Source organism: Phasianus colchicus, chromosome 3 (assembly GCF_987193195.1).
Source record: "Phasianus colchicus chromosome 3, bPhaCol1.hap1.1, whole genome shotgun sequence".
Taxonomy (NCBI): Eukaryota; Metazoa; Chordata; class Aves; order Galliformes; family Phasianidae; genus Phasianus; species Phasianus colchicus.
In genome coordinates this window covers 73,377,313-73,395,915 of record NC_143438.1, presented here as the reverse complement: position 1 = coordinate 73,395,915, position 18,603 = coordinate 73,377,313, and the positions used below count along the sequence as shown (strand labels likewise).

Genomic DNA, 18,603 nt, shown 5'->3' with positions numbered 1-18,603 from the left:
AGCCTTTCACAAATGTTTAAAACTTTATTTTTTTTTTTAAGTGGTTGTTATATTTCTTGATTCTGTTTTTTATTTCAAAAAGGAGAACCATATAATTATCCAATATGAAACACAAGTGTGAGAGTACCTCCTTGGTCTTGGTTCAGCAAAGTATAAAATACTTAGTAAATCCAGTTTTAAATGGAATTAAGGTAAGCAGAGCTTTTTTTTTTTTGCTAGATTGAGCTGCTAGCATGAAACAAAATGAGGTCTTCTAGTTCTGCGAAAGCAAAGCAGTTCCTAAATTTATATGTTCTCCCAGGGTTTTCTTTTAGCTTTTTTTCTCCTAATGATTATGTTTCCTACAGATTAAACAACACAAAAATAAAGCTTGGTAGACAATTTTAATAAAACTTTGTTCTCTGTTAAAACATATAACAAAACTTAACCTGCCTAATCTTCTGCTACAAGCACCTTGCTCTTGATGCAGTATTCATCTGAAAGAAGTTATGCGTTGAGTAGAAGAGCCAGCCTTTCTGAGCCAGATTGCTGAGTATGCTGAGTATCTTCTGGGATCCTAACACTAGCGTGTATATCTGCATAGATCCAGCAGGGTCCAAATTGAACTTCTTGAAGGCTATGGTTTTCAGGAATTGAAACAAATGTCTACCTTTCTAGTTAGAGTGGAGATTTATTCAATCAAGGGTCCTATTCCTCCTAAACAGGAGGGAGAATGAAAGGTGGATAGTGATAGGACAAGGGAGAATGGTTTTAAACTGACACAGGGGAGGTTTAGGTTAGATATTAGGAGGAAGTTTTTCACACAGAAGGTGGTGACACACTGGAACAGGTTGCCCAAGGAGGTTGTGGATGCCCCATCCCTGGAGGCATTCAAGGCCAGGCTGGATGTGGCTCTGAGCAGCCTGGTCTGGTGGTTGGCGACCCTGCACATAGCAGGGGATTGAAACTAGGTGATCATTGTGGTCCTTTTGAACCCAGGCCATTCTATAATTCTATTCAACCCTTACTGTAGCACGGAATGGTAAGTGCTAGCTTGGATGAAGTTTGAAATTTAAGATTGTCTAGCTTTTGAGACACATTTATGAAAATACACTTTTATTTTGGTCTGTTTAAAATAAATTGCTGAGGTACATTGTACTAGCTCTGTAGGTATATCTTGTAAACAGGTACCAGAGCATATCCTCTTCTCAGCATTTAAGCTGAAAAAGCTGTTTGACTGACAGACCAATTTCTGCCCTTGGCAATCTCTGTGATGTCCAGAGCTTTGCAGAAGCAAATAACTGTATGTATTTTGGCCGTTTATGCATGGTACACATTTCAGTAGCTTAGAGACCATAAATACTGGGCCTCAGTGGGATAGTGATTGTCTTATTTCTCAATGGAGGGATGTTCAGCATAAGTCTAGCATCTGAGTTCTGATTTTGTAATTAATACAGTTAACATTTCATGTTTAACACAGTGTCAAGCATATGTCACTTTTTGAGAAGGGAAAAGTAACATAGCTTTCATATATTGTAATTACAAGATATGTAAAGACTGAAGATGACAGACAAGGGCTGACCTGCTGAGTCACTGATCGGGTAACCTTCCTCTTGTTTCCAATTAGCATTGCTTCCAATGATTGAAAAAGCTGAATAAGGAGGTAAGAGTGTATATTGTCACCTGTCTTTCTTGTAATGATGGTGGCAGTGAGAGTGATTATGAGGTGAACAGGTTATCTTGACTCTCTTGTATCTTCCTATTTTATTTCCAAGCACTGTCTCTGCTGGTGCTGTTAATACTACTGGTCTCTGTTATGGAAATGCCATCAGTTCTGCTTCTTTCAATATATCCAGTCAAGCAGCATCTCTGGATCTAACACGTAACTTGCAAGCAGTCAGTACAGCAGACTCCCTGCATTTGTGTGGTGCCAGCTCAGGTGCTGGTAGTCAAACCAAATCCCCAGCATAGAGGAGGAACCCAGCCCAGTCTGAAAAGACTGCTGACAGGCAGCAAACCTTAAGTGCAGCAATACGGCTAAGGAATATCAGCTAGTAGAGCAAGCTGATAGGCCAGGGATATCAATTAAAATATTTAATACAGGCCAAAGTCTGCTGAAGTCAGGCATGCATATGCAGCACAAAACTTAGCTTAGAGGGGATTTTGATAATTTGCTGCTGACAAGAAAATTTGTTGAAGACCTTTTGTACAGTAAAGCTAATAAAAATAGCAGCATTTGCCCTTCTGAGATACTTAACCTTTCCTCCATGTTCTACTTCCTTATGCCACAGGGTCTCCCAGACAGTCTCCAATAAAAATACAGAGTCCCTTTGCATCACTCACCATCAGATGAAAGTTCTACTCTATCAGATCCATAACACTGATTATATTTGGGGCCTCTTTTCAACATAAATTTTGTTTGAAGGTTTTGTCATTCAGCTTCAGCTCTGAAATACTTCCTTAGCATTCTGGAACATAACACCATTTCTGAATGCATGTTTCTCCTGGAGAAATGGGGGATGGAACAATGACCTCTCCTATGGGAACAGACTTATAAAAGTCACTGGTTAGGTATCTATTTTAGAAGCCATGAGTGTATTTGAGGAGCTACATCGCTAAAGATGCCCTATTAATCACCATGCGTGCTAACAACTGTGAATTTGCATTTTAAGTATGCCAGACTTTAGAAGGCTAAAACATTCTCTTCCTGGTTAAAAATGCCTTTTTTTTCCTCCTTTCAATAAATAAATATGTTTAAAAATGGAGTTAGCAGAAGACGCCTACTTGGTTACTGTACGTTGCAACCTGTGTATCTTTCACTGCCTGAAAAACTAACATTTGCATTTAGTTACACACAGCAAATGGGCAGTTTGGGTTCCAGTCTTCTGAGAGCAGCACACTGCAGCAGCTCCATAACGTGGTTGTGCAGGCACTCAGAGGGATTACCCGCATGTGCAGGAGTTCTCAAAAGCAGGACTTCCCTTTCTGACTTTCTGCTTGTGCTACCATTAAAATAAAACTAAAACCAGTCTACTCTATATTCTTTAACCTATGTAATGCTGCAGGTTTCAGAGGTTTGAAGTTAGAACCTGGAAAGACTCCTAATTGAAAACTGGATGGTTATACATCTGTCAGAATCATCCTGCTGTGCTGGCGATGTACAGAAGGCACTCTGTGGCAGAGAGGTACCAGGTCAGGTATTTCAAACACTTGAAGTCTTGGCATCTTGACTTCAAAAACATATATAAAACCTCCTTTGATGCTTCTTATTCTGGCTCCATCTAGAAAAGCTCTATTTTTCCAATGCTGCAAAATTAAAAAACTTTCACGTGGACAGAAGGGCTGGTCCAAGAAGAGGATGTTCATACAGATGTAGCTTCTAGTCTTTGTTACTAGTTGTCTCTGAAACACATGGAAAAAAAAAATAGCAATTAATTTAGGGTAAAGCTTGTATTCAAAATATCCTACAGGAGTTCAAGGTGCAAGTTCCCTGAAGTATCACAGCACAAGGGGGCATCTGCTTTTCTCCACATCTGTAAGGATGTTCTGCCTGGACATGAAGCAGCCACATGCAGCTACCGGCTGAGCTTCCTCTTCTCCCACCCCATTCATGCACAGCCTTCTTCTTCTAGGCTTCATTTGTGTGAAATCCAGAGAGCCATTCAACACCCTTAGAGTGCGTTCCTTCATTCAGAGCTGAACCTCAACTACCTTTAAAGCACTGTTTATTTTGTGCTGCAATCAGCTCATATCTTTTCAGTCATAACCTCTCAGAGGCAAAGGCTTGGAATGCTTTGATCTCTCACAGCGTATGAATGTTTCTATTCCCTTCAGCAATCTTGTTTCCCTGCCCAGAACCTTTAGTTCTTCAATATCCTTTCAAGATGGAAGAATTGCTTCCTTACATAACAGCATCCCAGATGTAAATGGTCACTGTCCCATTCTTAGTGCTGTTTTCATGCTCACAGCTGTTTGCTGAGCAGTCTGCACTCACACACTCCTATCTGAGATGTGCTACAGAGAAAGAAGTGGGGCTGCTCTTCCTGTGTCCCTAGAAATACTGCTGATGAGAATATTGCCAAGGCAAGCAAATGCAGAAAGTGTTTCAATCAAGCTGTGACCATCACACAATAAAATCTCTTGGTCTTCATTAGAATGTCACTGGGTTGGGTTTTTTTGAGAACCTGTCTTTTTATACTGACCCCAGAAGATGGCTTGCAAAACCCTTGCAAAGCCTTTCAGATGTGTGTTTCTAGTCCTGTCCAGCAACACATGCACCCTGCTGGAACACAGAAGTTTGGTGCTTCCCATTTACCTCCCATCAAACCAAACTCTGTGTCCTCCCAGCACATCAGGAAGGATGATGGATGACTCACTGGCCTGTCAGAGGGCTCTACGGTTCAAGGGCCAGAGCAAACACTTAGCAGTGCTAGGAGACCAAAGACTTACCCAGGTACGAGAGGTATGCTGGGAAGCCATGAAAGGCAGTGGTGTAAGGACCCCCTGCTGAAGCTGAACCCTAGGAGCACTCAATAACCCAGAGACATTGGGAGCACAGTTACACGTGCAAGTCATTAGGAGGGAGGGCCCATGCTGCCCCCCCAGCAATGCCACTGGGCAATGACTGCCTTCTGGGGCACATAAACACCCACACAACTGCTGACTTACATAGTGAACTCCCAGTGAGTGTAGAATCCTCAGTGAGTGCTGAGGAAGAAGAAATAACTTGCAGAAAGAATGTGACAACAGAAAAGTGAATATAATTTCTAAGTCTGCTGGAGGGATAGTCCTAGTCCTGTCCCCTCACATAATTCCCTTAGCTGCTGTTACAATTCTCCAAAGGCAATCCATTTGCCCTGTCATTTCTGCTTCTCCCCACATGACTGCGTTTGCTGTGCAACATGCCTTCATCCAAGTGCTACACTGCTGATTTCAGCTGATAATAAAAACAAGTGAGATGTTCATCATAGAACAGAATCACACAGCAGTGTTAAGGCATTAACCTGTAAAAGTGAGTGTGGCAAACAGTAATGAGCAGCTATGATTTTAACTTTGGATTCTATTTTCACAGACTACACGTTGCAGTCCAGCACTCTCCCCAGACAAGGATAACTTATCATAGCATCACAGAATGGTTTGGGTTGGAACGTATTCCATAAAGACAGTTTATGAAAAAAGCACACTTAGCAAAAAGCAACAGTATTTCTTAACGTGAATAAAAATATTTATGACTGTCTTGTCATAAACTGCAAAAAGCAACAGCTGTATCCAGGGATGTGCACACTAGGGACAGCACAGTTGCTCTCCTGAGCAGTAACCCATGCAGTCCTTCTCTCCTCTGTCAACATACCTATCTCTGTCGCTGCTGCGCCATCCACAGCTTCTCCTGTTTCCTCTTCTTTTGTTTCAGGCCCTCCACTTACTATCTGACTGAGCAGCTCACTTTCCACCTGTTCTCCCGTCTCACCTGGGAACGGTAATGATGGAGATCAAATTAGGATCCTCTGTAAAAGCACTGCGTGCCCCAGCTCCTTCCTGATTTTGCTTTGGCAGCCCTCCAGCACCCCTCACAGGGGTACTGCACAGGGGTACACAGCTCAATGGGTCAGCAAGGAGTAACCAAAACACTCCCCATTGCTTTCCGTCATCCAGTTACATGCCCATAAAATCCTCCCCATGCTTTCACCAATTCCCCATGGCACTCTCTTGATTAAACATAATAAGTACTGCTCAAACCACCTTTTTCCAGGTTTGGGATTTTATTTTAGGTATGTGCAGTTTTATTTGCAATGGGAACAAAACAGTAATGTGCCATCCAGCCTGCAGCAGGGAAGCTGCTACATAATTCATCTTTACTCACGTGGCTACTAAAGAATAAAGGGAAACAAAACAAGTCCTAAGTATCTTATACACCAGGGTGTAAAAATGGAAAGTCTCTTCATCACACACCTTATGGAAAGAAAACACATACAAGTTAACATGCTGTCATTCCACATTATTTCTAGTTTGATCAAATAAGAGCAAAACTGAATTTCTTGCCCTGCAAGCAGCACGAGTTGCTTGGTGGCCAAAGACCTGTGACTGATCTCCAGGCAAACAGTCAGCTCCAGGTGTCTGTCTGTGTTCAGGAGGTCCTACTGCATTGCTCAGATGGTGTTGTTCTGCCTCCAATGCTGCACCATGAAGCTTGGAAATGGTCATTAATGAAATTGGAGCTTTCAGCTGGGTGAGACTCCATTTTATATAAGTGGGCATCCCATCATCTACTGCTTACATAAAATGAGACCTTATTCCAAATGACAGATCTCCATTTTATGTAGAAGAAAACCTCAAAGCTCTTTTACAAAGAGACACAGTGGAGGACAAGTCAACGCTCATGCTCAGCTACTGGAATACAGTCAAATTTATGCAGCCAGCTCGTGCACAGCAAAGCTTCACAGTTAAGAAGCAGCACATGCAATTGGGCTTCCCATAAATCAGTCCATCTGCATTTTGTACTCCTTCAGGGTGGATGTGGAGTGAGAAGTCTACAGATAACACATTTCTCTGCAGAGAAATACTCCTGGTGTGCTTCACCTGCTTATTCTCTGAAGAGCTGCTCCCTGAGGACGTATCTAATTCCTCACTGGGCTGTTTTGTACCATTTAGGAGAAAGCTGATTTCTCCTGTGAAGTGTTCACCTTCTACAGCCAGACATATGTTCTCAGGGCACCAACCCAAAGAGCACAGCCTGCAGCCTCTGGCCTATGTTCCAAGCTGGCAATCCCAACAGATCTTTGGGGAGCCCAGCCCCGGGGTCCTCCACCTCTGTCTCCATTATGATTATTTGGTCACCAGGCCCTCAAAATGGTTTATGCCAGGGGCACATCTAAGAGCTGCTTCTTCCTCTACAGCTAGACATCAACCCTCCAATTTCATGTGAATAGAGACAGTTGCTTTATTATTAATACAGGTAACTAAGTAATAGAGCTTTTGGTCTCGGTAGATAGGAAGCACTGTGACTGAGATAGACAGACACACAGCCTTTAAACGAGGGGTATGGTGGGGCTTCTCACCAAGAACACAAAGGGTATGAAACGAAATAGCAGAGCTAATGACTGATTTATTACAGCTTGCATTTGTGAGCCTGAGGCTTCCCCAGCCACATCCTTACATGCTCTGCATTGGACAGACCCCGTGGCCAAAATTCTGGCTCCAGAAGTTCTCTAGTGGCTCTCATTAAACTCAAAAGGACCCCCTGACAAGTCTCTGGAGACAGAATTTGGTCTCCTGAGTTTACAAAAGCACGAATATTACCCTCAATGAAGTGGTCCTCTTCAGCAATATGCACTTTCTTGATGGTTTCCACCACAAAGCTGTCAGTGCCTTCCACCAGCCCACTGTCATCAGCCGATCGTGGTGCTGGTGGCCCACCACTGTCCCTCAGTGCTGGCGGTGCAGTCCCGCTGCTTTCCTCTCTCCACACAGCTGGCAGCTCTGAGCTCCGCTCCGGTGCTACACGTGGCGGCTCAGTGCCCTCCGGCTCCTCTCTCTCAGGGACCGAGGCGATCTTTGGCTCCAAGGCCGGAGTCACGGCTGTGGCCTCTTCCCCTGGCAGGTGGTCGTCCAATTTCAGCTCCTCAGAGGCCAGGCTCACACCCTCCACTGCATCCAGCTGTGTTTGATCGGCTACGGTTTCGTAATCATCAGCAATTGGGGAGTTCTCCCCAGATGATGCTATCAGTCATAGCAAAGAAAGAGAAATACAGATAATTCAGTGGGTACTTCGGTTAGGCGAGGAATAGGCCCAGCTGGGCCTGCACCACACCAGCACTGCCTGTCAGAGCTCACGCCTGGCTATCAATGTACTCACACATCACAGCTGCTGCTCTCACATACCCAGAGCTGCTGTGGACTCTCCTTCTCTGGGTTGGAGTAGGTGAGCACCAGAGGTCCCTTCTAACCCCTATGACTCAGTGCTTCTATGATATACAATACAATTTTACATGAAAAGAGTTGACATTCCACCTTAAGGATCTGAAGCATGCAGCAGTTTTGCCAGACGATGGGATGCAGTTCCAGGAAGCAACTTTTCCTGCCTCAAAGCAAGCATGAAGTCAACATGCTGAGCAGTGATTGCTGCCCTAACATCTGCTGGTGCCCACAGATGGGCTACACAGCAAACTTTGGAAATACCCTTCTCAGCCCAGACTGAGACCACGGCTATTTCTTAAAACAAACATCAGTGTTGGTTTTTTTTTTTTTAATTTCTTTTTTGTTCTGTTATTAAATACTAAACTACCATTGACATGACTTTGTCCAGCAAGCCATTCAATGACAGGAATACTCACCTAAATAAAACTTCCTCTTCTTTCACATCTCGTCAACTTACTTGAAGCAACGGGCCTTCTTGGCAGGCAAAACTTATGCACATAGAAATGCCAAAATTGCCCTGACAGGTATTCAGTAATAAATGTTGAATGCAGAATGAGCTCTACCTACCTATCAGGTCGGTTTAATCACTTTCTAATTAAATTCAATTTGATGAGAACTTGAGCTTAACCTTCTCAAAAGGAATGTCAGGATGGAAAGATTGGGAGGTCATGCACGAAATTTGTTATGTAATAATCATGAGATCTGGCTGAATTGCATTTTCTGGGGAAATTATTACTATAGTGTCAAAGCTTGCAAGCAGAACTGAATGGCAATTTGTACACACACAGATCAGCAATGAAAATAAATGTAACACATCTCGCTTTTGAACAGGCTCCTGGAATATGCTACTTTTCAGATAAACTCACAGCTCTTTTGAGGCACCCAAGCAAAGCAGCTCCCCAGGAAACATCACCGAGTCAATGTGTGCAGGCTCAGGGAAGGGCAGCTGAACCGGGAAGGCGGCAGGATCAGGAGATATGAGGTGTCAAGAGATACAGAAAGCAACTTGGACTATGGGACATGTAAAATCTTGTTTGTCCTGGGAACTGGGAAACCACCTGAGGAGAGGCTAAGCCACCACCAAAAAAACATGACAAGGAGCCAGGCCTCATGCTGAGCAGTGGCCAGCAGACATCTCAGGTGCTTCGTTTTCTCAGCTGCCTCCTGAGCCCAGCAGAGGACCAAAGGAGACCAGGGGGACACCCAGGGGAGGACCTCTTCAGCCCACTCAGCTCCTGTGATGACAGTCAAAGCAGGGCAGGCACCGAGCTGCTTTGTGATCCTAGTCCTCCTCACTCCTCACAGTGCCTCACTGGCACTGTAATTAATCTGTGTGCCAGCTGGATGTCAGCAAGGCTTAGAGTCACATGTGAAACCCCAGGTCTTCAATACATCAGTTATTAAGGTATTGCCATGAGCTGTATTATGGCTTGCTTATAACACTGCATTGGGATTATGCATGTTACAGCATGAGCAGGCAATAGCTAAATCTGTCAGCTTAACTTCTCTGTGTGATTTTTTCCACCTCGTGATGCTCAAAAAACAAAATCTGACAGTTCTAAGAATTTGAGGCCATGATTTAAAGAAGACAGCACACTGGGTTGTAACATCCCTTAAAGGCCTGAGAAGCACACACACGCAGTGAAAGGCCCCTTACACAAAGATCTGCAGCTGTACAGAGGTGCAGTTACAGCACATCAGCCGTGTGAGGCAGCCCACATTGCACTCATGTAGCAACAGGACAGGGGGAAATGATTTTAAACCAGAAAAGGGCAGATTTAGTTTAGATACTAGGAAGAAATTCTTTACCGTGAGGGTGGTGAGACACTGGAACAGGTTGCCCAGCGAGGTGGTGAATGCCCCTTCTCTGGAGGTATTCAAGGCCAGGCTGGATGGGGCTGTGAGCAACCTGGTCTAGAGGGAGGTGTCCCTGTCTGTAACAGGGAGTTGGAATTAGGTGATCTTATAAGTTCCTTCCAACCCAAACTGTTCTATGACTCTATATTCCAAGGGGATCTGTGACTGTGTGTGTGTCCATCCACTGTACAAATTTCAGCAGCTTCTAGGGTTGAGTAATACTTAGTGAAAGTTACCTCCAAGAAGTCTCGCTGCAGCCACAAAGCACACACTGGGCTAACAGAACAGACTTGATTTTTTCATGCATTATTTTTTATCCCTTTAGACACTTCTCATGCCTTCACCTTGACTAGCATCAGGTGAGTGGAGAGCACTGAAAACGTATGGGTAGAAACAGATGAGCATGAGCCACAAAAACGAGCATGTTATACAGAGCTTTGAATTGGTACTACCAGTAACAGCAACACAACTCTAAAAAATTAGTACTGGGATTCTCCTGCAGCTCCTATGAACACCAGACCTCAAATTATATGAATTGGATTATAAAATCCTCTCATGCAACGAGACATTTGCACTGCTGGAAATCCTTGAACCATTTCTCTGCTCTCAACTGAGATGCAAAGAATTCTCTAGCATGGAAAAAACAAACCCTCCTTGTTATCTATTCAATACCTTCATCCTCAAGAATGAAAATCACGTGGCAGCCAGCATTCCTACAATGCCTTATTGTTTTCTTTAGTTTATCATCTATAATTTCTAATTTGTCCATCATTTCTAATTTTCCTTTTCCCTGCTGCAGACAATTTCAGCAAATCGCACATTGAATTCAAGCAGACCACGGTTACAAAGCTGTGACTTTTCTTTTTGCTTTTCAAAAGAGCCTCAAGATTTTGTGAGCTACACACCCGTCGAAGGAAATGAAAGATATGTATTTTTTTCTGTTAATAGCATACTTAGGGGCATCTATTTCAACTCCTCCTCTCCTATTCAACTCAGTTAGAAAACAACACATCCGGCTGGTAAGAGCCCAACTGGCAGGTGAGCACAACACAGGTAAGACACGAGGAGCATTCTGCCCATGTCTGCAGTGGGGCTGCTCCATGCACTGGCTTCATAGCAGCGCATTCAGCCTCCCCTCACACAACCCATAGCACCTCAGCAATCCCAACAAACCGCAGTACTCCAGGACAAGAAATGAAGAATAAATTGCAGGTGAAAAACTTGGGTGCTGCAGCCAGAATATGGCAGTGGGGAGGTATTTAGAACTGAAGGATAGAGGAAAGAAATGCAGTAAGTTGAAAAGCGAGCTGCTTTTCCCATAGCATTGCTTCGGGATGCAGGGTTTGGAGAGCTCAAGATTGTTACCTGCAAGTTCCTGTAATAACGGTTCCCAAACTTTGTTAGGGAAAAAATAAAAGGCGAAACACTGCATTTGCAAGATACTGTGGAATCTTTACAAGGCGTTACAGAAAACCTGAGAGGCTGCTGGCTCCCAGAAACGCGCACTCCAAGGAGCCGAGAGCCCCTCGGCTTTTCCCCAGCGCCTATGGGGTACGGGGAGAGCACCCGGCACGGCCGCCCGCCCACCCCCCGGCCCCGCTCACCCCTCGTCGGCGCCCCGCTGCTGCTGGGGGGCTCCTGGGGGCGGCTGCGGGCGCTGCTGGAGCAGCCCATGGCTCGGCAGCTCCGAGGGGAAGGCAGCGGGCGGGGCCGGGGGCGGGAGGGCGAGGAGGGGCTGGGTTCCCGCTGTGCGATCTCTCGAGGGAGCACCGAGAGGTTTTAGCACGGGGGTGTCCGCTCTTTAGTTCTTCTGAAGGTCCCCAAGGAGGAGACCCCACAGCCTCGTGGGTAACCAGTGCCAGTGCTCCGGCACCGCACAGCACAGCAGTGCTGCCTGGTGTTCAGAGGGAGCCTCTGTGCCCACGGCCTCTTGTCCTGGCACTGGACCCCACTGAGACTGCAGGCACAGGAGTGAGAATCACAGCACAACCCACGTAGGAAGGGACCTCGAAAGATCATCAGTTCAGACTTCGTGGGAAAAAGGAGTCTGGATGAGATTACCTAGCACCCTGTTCAACTGTACCTTCAAATCCTCTAGTGATAGGGATCTGATCAAGTCTGTGGGGTGGTTGTTCCAATGATTCATAGAATAACAGACTTACAAAAGTCAGAAAAGACTCCAAAGATCATCTCATCCAACCTCCAAACCATTCAAACCATTCCCACCATGCCCACTCCCACGTCCCTCAGTGCCACAACCACACAGTTCTTAGACACCTCCAGGGACAGCAATTCCACCATCTCCCTGGGCAGCCTATGCCAATACCTTACCATCTTTCTGAGAATAATTTTTTCCTAATATCCAACATGAATCACCCCTGGTGCAACTTAAAGCTACTACCTCTAGTCCTATCACTGTTACCTGGGAGAAGAGGCCAAGCCCCGCCTCGCCACAGCCTCCTTTCAAGCTGTTGTAGAGGACAATAAGGTCTCCCCTGAGCCTCCTCTTCTCCAGACTGAACAATCCCAGCTCCCTCAGCTGCTCCCTCTAAGACTTGTGCTCCAGACCCCTCACAGCTTCACTGTCTTTCTCTGGACACACTCAATGGCCTCAGTGCCTCCATGTCTTTCTCGTAGCAAGGGGCTCACTTAAGGTGCAGCCTCAGCAGTGCCAAGGGACCATCACCTCCCTGCTCCTACTAGCTGCATTATTTCTGATTCACTGTCATCACAGCAACCTGATCTAGCTGTAGGTGTTCCTGTTCATTGCAGAGGAGTTGGACTAGATGACCTTTAAAGGTCCCTTCCAACTCAAACAGTTCTATGGTTCTATGATAAAAAAATCCTTTCGTAGTTACCATTCACAAGAGCAGTTCAGCTCTGACCACTGTCTGCACTTAGCTGTACATGGGCTCTGGTAGCAGTGCGTGGAGGTGCTGCTGAAGGCACAGAGCTGCCTGTGTCCTCCAGCTCTGTGTGTCTCTGTGCACACACACGGAGCAATGTCTCAGCCTGCCAATTCCAAAGGCATTTCTTGGTGGCAGAGCCCTTTGGGGTTGGTAGCCACCTGTAACATCCTTGCCATCAGCCCTAAGGGTAAAACAAAGCTAATAGGATTTTTATATTTGCATACACGCAATTCAGCAGGAGTCCACAGGGCTTAGAATTTTTGTAGAGAAAGGATGAAAAATGTTATATACTTGCTTGCATAAGCAAGTCCAGTGTAAAGCATCATTTCTTAGAGTAGGTGGCCAAGACACCAAAATAGATTCATTATGTATTGGGCACTGAGAAAAAAAAAAGAGGGAAGTTACATTCTGCTCCTTTTCTTTCTCGAGAAGTTTTGTCCCTGCTTCTCTCCATTCCTCAACCAAAGGTAAGTGTAGAACACACCTGCCATCCATCCTACTGAAACTTACTGAAGAAGTGAATTCCAGATTTACCTGGGCCAGAGAGAGAGGACACATGTGGGCATGCATCTGCAGCTGAGAGTGCTTGCTGAGAGGGACAGGGCTGCTTCTGTACTTTGTGTTTTCTGAACAGACCCTGGGTAGAGCACAGAAATAGTCCTGGGCCTAGGAATGGCTTGGACCATTTGGCAGCAGTTCCTGAAATCACTAAAGGACAACGCGGTGCTCTTTCTCCCTTTCTCTGAAGTAATGGAAAAGTTCCATTTTTTCAGCAGGAAAATGGGATGTGAGGGCTGGAGGCGGAGGCAGGCAAGACAGGGTTGCAGCTCAGCAACTGGCTCCTCTGGGATAAGGCAAATTCCAGCTCTGGAATATGTAGAGGCAGGAGCTCCAGTGATGCAGCACCTGAGGGGATTTTTGCCACCACCACTTACTGCCTCAGGCCTGAACGATACGTGCCCTCTGCAGAACAGCCAACATGAGCACATCTTGCTGCTCTGTGCCACAGTTTTGCCGGATAAGACCCTGAGCAACCTGATCTAGCTGTGGAGGCCCCTGTTCTTTGCAGGGGAGTTGGACCAGATGGCCTTCAGAAGTCCCTTCCAACTCCCAAGATTGTATGATGGCAGTGTTGTGCTCTTTTTTGACTGGCATTACACAAGACATCACTGTGCAAACGAGAAGTGGTGCACACCCCCAAGCAAGCCCCACAGAGGCAACATAGGGCTGGGGCTGGTGCCAGATAGGCTCAATCTTCTGATTTTTACTTTATATATGGCACACAGCTGTGATAGCATGCTTATCTGTTGGTCTGTCTAAGTGGCAGGCATGTGTACCCGCTAGTGAAACTGTAAGGTGGAGAGCTTTGGAACTAGGAGTCTCAGGAATAGAGAGACAGAAATAAGGAACAGAAAAGGATACAAAGTTCCTGGGTGTGGTGGGTGGTTGGAGAAGTTGGGGGCAGGAAGGGGAGACAGCATGGGAGCATGGGTTACCGCAGCAGCACCAACAAGCTATGCTTGTACTTGTTCTGAGCCCCAAGTGACCCAGCAGCTGCAGCACCGTGTTGGCAGATGGAAGTCCTTCACAACCTTCCCCCAGCCAGGGCAACTACCCACAGCCTTCCTGCCATCTCCAACTTGAGCCGCCCTGCTATGTCCCCAGATGAAGGCAGTACCCAAGTAGCTAAAAAATAACCTTTGGCGATACGCAAACTAAACAATCACCTCGAATGACTTATTTTTACGAAGGCAAATAATGTGTTTTATTCAGAAATATATATCAGGGAATTAAAATAAAATGTAAGCCATGAGTGTTCAGTGATAACTATAGCTCTAGAGGTAAAGCAACAAATATCTATATTGTTTTATTCGAGTAGAAAGACACTGCTAAAAGCAATCTTTGCAAAGATTGACAACAAGGTCCTGGCGATTTTTAAGTTCTCCAGGCCAGTGCATCATGATCAGACTTGTGTCACTCATTCTGGAGCTCACAGCTGTTCACAATTTTGAATATTTTAGACAAGATTCCTACTGCAACTGCAAATCGATGTCTACCTTCTGATCCTGACAAAACACACACTCATCCTGGGACTTAGTAAATTATTGCAGACTTTTCAAAACAATATATTAATAATGAGATTTCTTTTATAAACTGACTCCTTTTCTCAACTCTTTGGCTATTCTTTCCCAGAAGAACAGTACTGAGCAGGCAATAAGATATTCTAGATAGTTACTGTGGCAGACAATTCAAGCCAGATTTTCCATGGATGCAGATTTGTGTAGCTGTACTTGCATCTGCTTGTGATGGTCACTTATGAGCTGCAAAAAACTGCCTCCTGAAACACAACTCTTTATTTTGCCTAGGAGGGCAATGGCTGAGAATCTGAAGATCTTCTTATCAGACTACCTTCTGATTTTAGAAATCTGCATATTTGGATTTCTGCACAATTTTGCCCTTAGCAAATGTAAATATTTTGTTATAGTGGCATCCTTTTTAAGATTGCTATATGAGTATGTATATATGTATGCATGTGTTTATATATGTCTGCATATATACACTTGTGCACACACTCCTTAACATCCTTTCACAGACCAAAAGCATATTCAAGGTGTATAGCTATCCAGATGTTCACAACAGTATTCAACCTCAAGATTTTCCCTGTAGTCTAATAGGTAACCTTTCTTTGCTCAGCCCATTTTCCTCCACAGCTCCTTTCCTTCCTCCCTTCCATTCTCACAGTAAAGTCATTGGAAGGATGGCTGAGCAGAGATTTGAATTCTGACTCCACAGACCTGTACATTACTTGGATTCCAAATTCCCAGCAGTCCGAAACAAAGATGTGTATTTATTTGCCTGACAATGAAGGAGATAGTTCAGTGCATGACCCTGTGAAAACTGGATGAACATGTTTGAATTTGCTATAATATGTGATTATGATCAGACAACGTAGTCTGTCACTTTTAATAGCCCTGACGAGTGCAAAAGAATGCAGGTGTTCACACAAAGTTGTTATATAATTGTGTAGAGATTTTGATAGGGCTAAAAATGTAGGAGAGAACATAACTATACTTCTAGATTATGTCTTTGCATATTTTGCATTATTATTCAGTTGATGACACTGACAAGAGCATACATAATTACTGCTCTGACCTTCACTTTACTGTCACAGAATTATATGTAACGTTTAGAAAAGCAGGGCAACTCTCTACTAGGAAGTTGATGGCATGATTATCATTGCATTGGAGGGGGCAGTGTCTCATGTTATACAATATGGGGAACAAGCTGCTTTGGGATTTCTCTGCACAAACACATGTGTCTGTGCTGCACAGACAGATCCGCCTCTGCACAGTGTGTCCAGTACTTACTGACTGCAGCTAAACTGTTGCAAGAGACAACATCCATGACCTTAGGCAGCTCCTTTTGTGAAGGAAAACTTGTTAATTTGCCTGTTTCCTCAAGGATGTGTACACTTTGCTACCAGTGCTTGCACTGCAGTGTTATGATATGCCAGTGTAAGGGGCATACAACTGCAGTAGGTCCCTGCCTCGCCCTTTTGCCTCCCCCTCCCCAGGTGCTCCTCCCACCCACAGCAGGACATCCCATCACTGCTGTCAGCACCACTGTGGGACAGAGTTATGAAATGATTGCTGGCTTCAGTCAAAAACAACTTTGAAAAAAAGGAAGAAAGCTCAGGGTGGGAACTCCTTTTGCTGCCATCTCTACTGAAATTGATGTATCATGAAGTTATGACTCCAGGTAAAACACAGCAATGACTCATGACTCATTAATTTGTGATCACAAGACCAGAATCGAAGAAAATGACAGGTTGCCCAAGGAGGTTGTGCATGCCCCATCTCTGAAGGCATTCAAAGCCAGGCTGGATGTGGCTCTGGGCAGCCTGGTCTAGAGGTTGGCGACCCCACCTGTGGCAGAGGGTTTGAAACTAGATGATTTCTGAGGTCCTTTTCAACTCAGGCTACTCTATGATTCTATGAAAATGAGATTTTGTTATGATCATGCATAGTTTTCTTCTTTTAGATCTTCTTTTAGGTCACTCAGAATTCCGTTTGTTGCATTTTCCTCCAGGTCTGAAATGATAAAGGCACTCTCCAATTTTTTAGATAGGTCAGTGCTCCACCAGTGACCTCGTCCATCTCTCACTCTGCTCATTTATGTCTCCAAATACCTGGTATTTTCTTACACAGTCCCATTATACGTGAAGAGGAAGTTGGTGAGACATCTTGAGGACCATTGCCATCACAGTACTGTAAATGCCCATCCACCCAAGCTGCTGACATATAGCAAAAGAGTGACTATATAATAAAAAACTTTCAAAAGGCCAAAGCCTTTGCTTACTCTTCAAGTTGCCTTCACCTGACTTGAAACAGCCCTGTGGATTTATAAAGGACATTCTACGGACCACAGACTCTGAGGAGGTGCCTCTGCAACTACACAAGGGAGATTTGGGGTGTGAGGGACAATTGGAAGCACCTGTTTCTCACACATACAGATTTCTTCAAAGTCCCTTCCAACCTAAGCTGTTCAATGATTCTGCATTAGGGCCACAACTTTGGTCCCAATGACTGAGGTCTCTGATGGAAAGTTATTTCAGAAAGGCATTTTTTGTTTGTTTGCTTGCTTTCTTTAAAAATGTGACACTGGAAAGAACTAGTTTTACAAGCTCTTAAGCATTACATTTTCTCCTAATTGATCTGAGGTTGCAGAGCTCCAGGAGCTGCGGGGCTTCCAAATTTAGATAACATAACACAGGTGATAGCAAGATAACATAAGCCATGGATGTCCGACCTTTTGGCTTGCCCAAGCAAGTCATTAATTTTCTATTTGCTAACACTTTCACAATTGTAAAGCCAGGCTTAGTCGAGAACGTTTTGAAATTATTTCTGAGTGTGAAATATACATGTGTTTCAGATTGTATCCTAACACATTTAACTTATTATTTTCACACAAAAAGAAAACGTGGCTGCTAAATACACAATTCAGTGAATTTACGAATTCTGAAAAAAAGTAAATGTAGGTTATAGTGTGAGTCCTCTGGAAACCTGCCTTTAGCACGGCTGGAATAGCAAACTGACACGTTTGTTTGGGTGATTATTACTTGCAGATCGCCCCCACGTGGTTCAACTGGGCATGTGTGCTACTGAGAAGGCTGTTCTTATAGAAATATTTGGTGAGGTGCGTAGGCATATACCAAAAAAGAATCAGTGCAGAGGTAGTACTTTGCCAGTAGAAAGGCCTATCAATGTACTACTACAAATGATTTCAATCTGTTAATCAAAATAAGCTACATTAACAGCAATGTTAATTGCTGCATGTTTTCACTTTGCTTTTTAGTTAGTTACTACATAACGCATGTTGGCAAAAGTATCAAACTTCCTAACCTCAACAAATACAACGTTCTCCCATGCTTATGCAAACTTAGGTATGCATCAAAAAGATTTCATGCTAGTTTTGTCATTTCATCCATCAAAAAGCTTATATGTTGGGGTTCATATCATAGAATCATAGAATGGCTTGGGTTAGAAGGGACCTCAAAGATCATCCAGTTCCAATGTATGGGCAGGGCTGCTCCCCCCCAGCTCAGGCTGCCCAGGGCCCCATCCAGCCTGGCCTTGAGTGCCTCCAGGGATGGGACACCCACAGCTCTCTGGGCTGCCTGTGCGAAGCCTCACCACAATGTTGCGTATGTTCCAGTAAATCCTATGGGTGTGAAGTTTCATCAGCAGAATCATAGAATGATAGAATCCTTGGAGTTGGAAGGGACCTCTGAAGTCCATCTAGTCCAACTCCCCTGCAGTGAACATGCACAGTTAGATCAGGTTGCACAGGGCCTTATCAAGCCTCACCTTGAAAGTCTCCAAGGACGGGGCATCAACCACATCTCTGGGCAACCTGTTCCAGTGCCTCACCAACCTCACTGTAA

The 18,603-nt window shown here is 44.6% G+C and overlaps 1 protein-coding gene across 2 annotated transcripts; it reads right to left on the bottom strand.

The window, feature by feature from the left end:
* Positions 1 to 2,169: 2,169 nt before the first annotated feature.
* ERICH5 (glutamate rich 5) lies at positions 2,170 to 11,495 on the bottom strand. Of its 2 annotated transcripts, XM_031591051.2 has the most exons (4): positions 11,355 to 11,495; positions 7,276 to 7,695; positions 5,330 to 5,446; positions 2,170 to 3,381 (listed from the first exon to the last, which is right to left on the bottom strand). In XM_031591051.2, exons 1-4 carry the CDS (start codon positions 11,422 to 11,424, stop codon positions 3,359 to 3,361), a joined length of 630 nt encoding a protein of 209 aa, XP_031446911.1. In that variant the 5' UTR covers positions 11,425 to 11,495; the 3' UTR covers positions 2,170 to 3,358. The 2 variants fall into 2 exon arrangements, with proteins under 2 accessions (XP_031446911.1, XP_031446910.1); XM_031591050.2 differs by lacking the exons at positions 2,170 to 3,381; positions 5,330 to 5,446 and having other exon boundaries at positions 5,602 to 7,695.
* Positions 11,496 to 18,603: the final 7,108 nt, after the last annotated feature.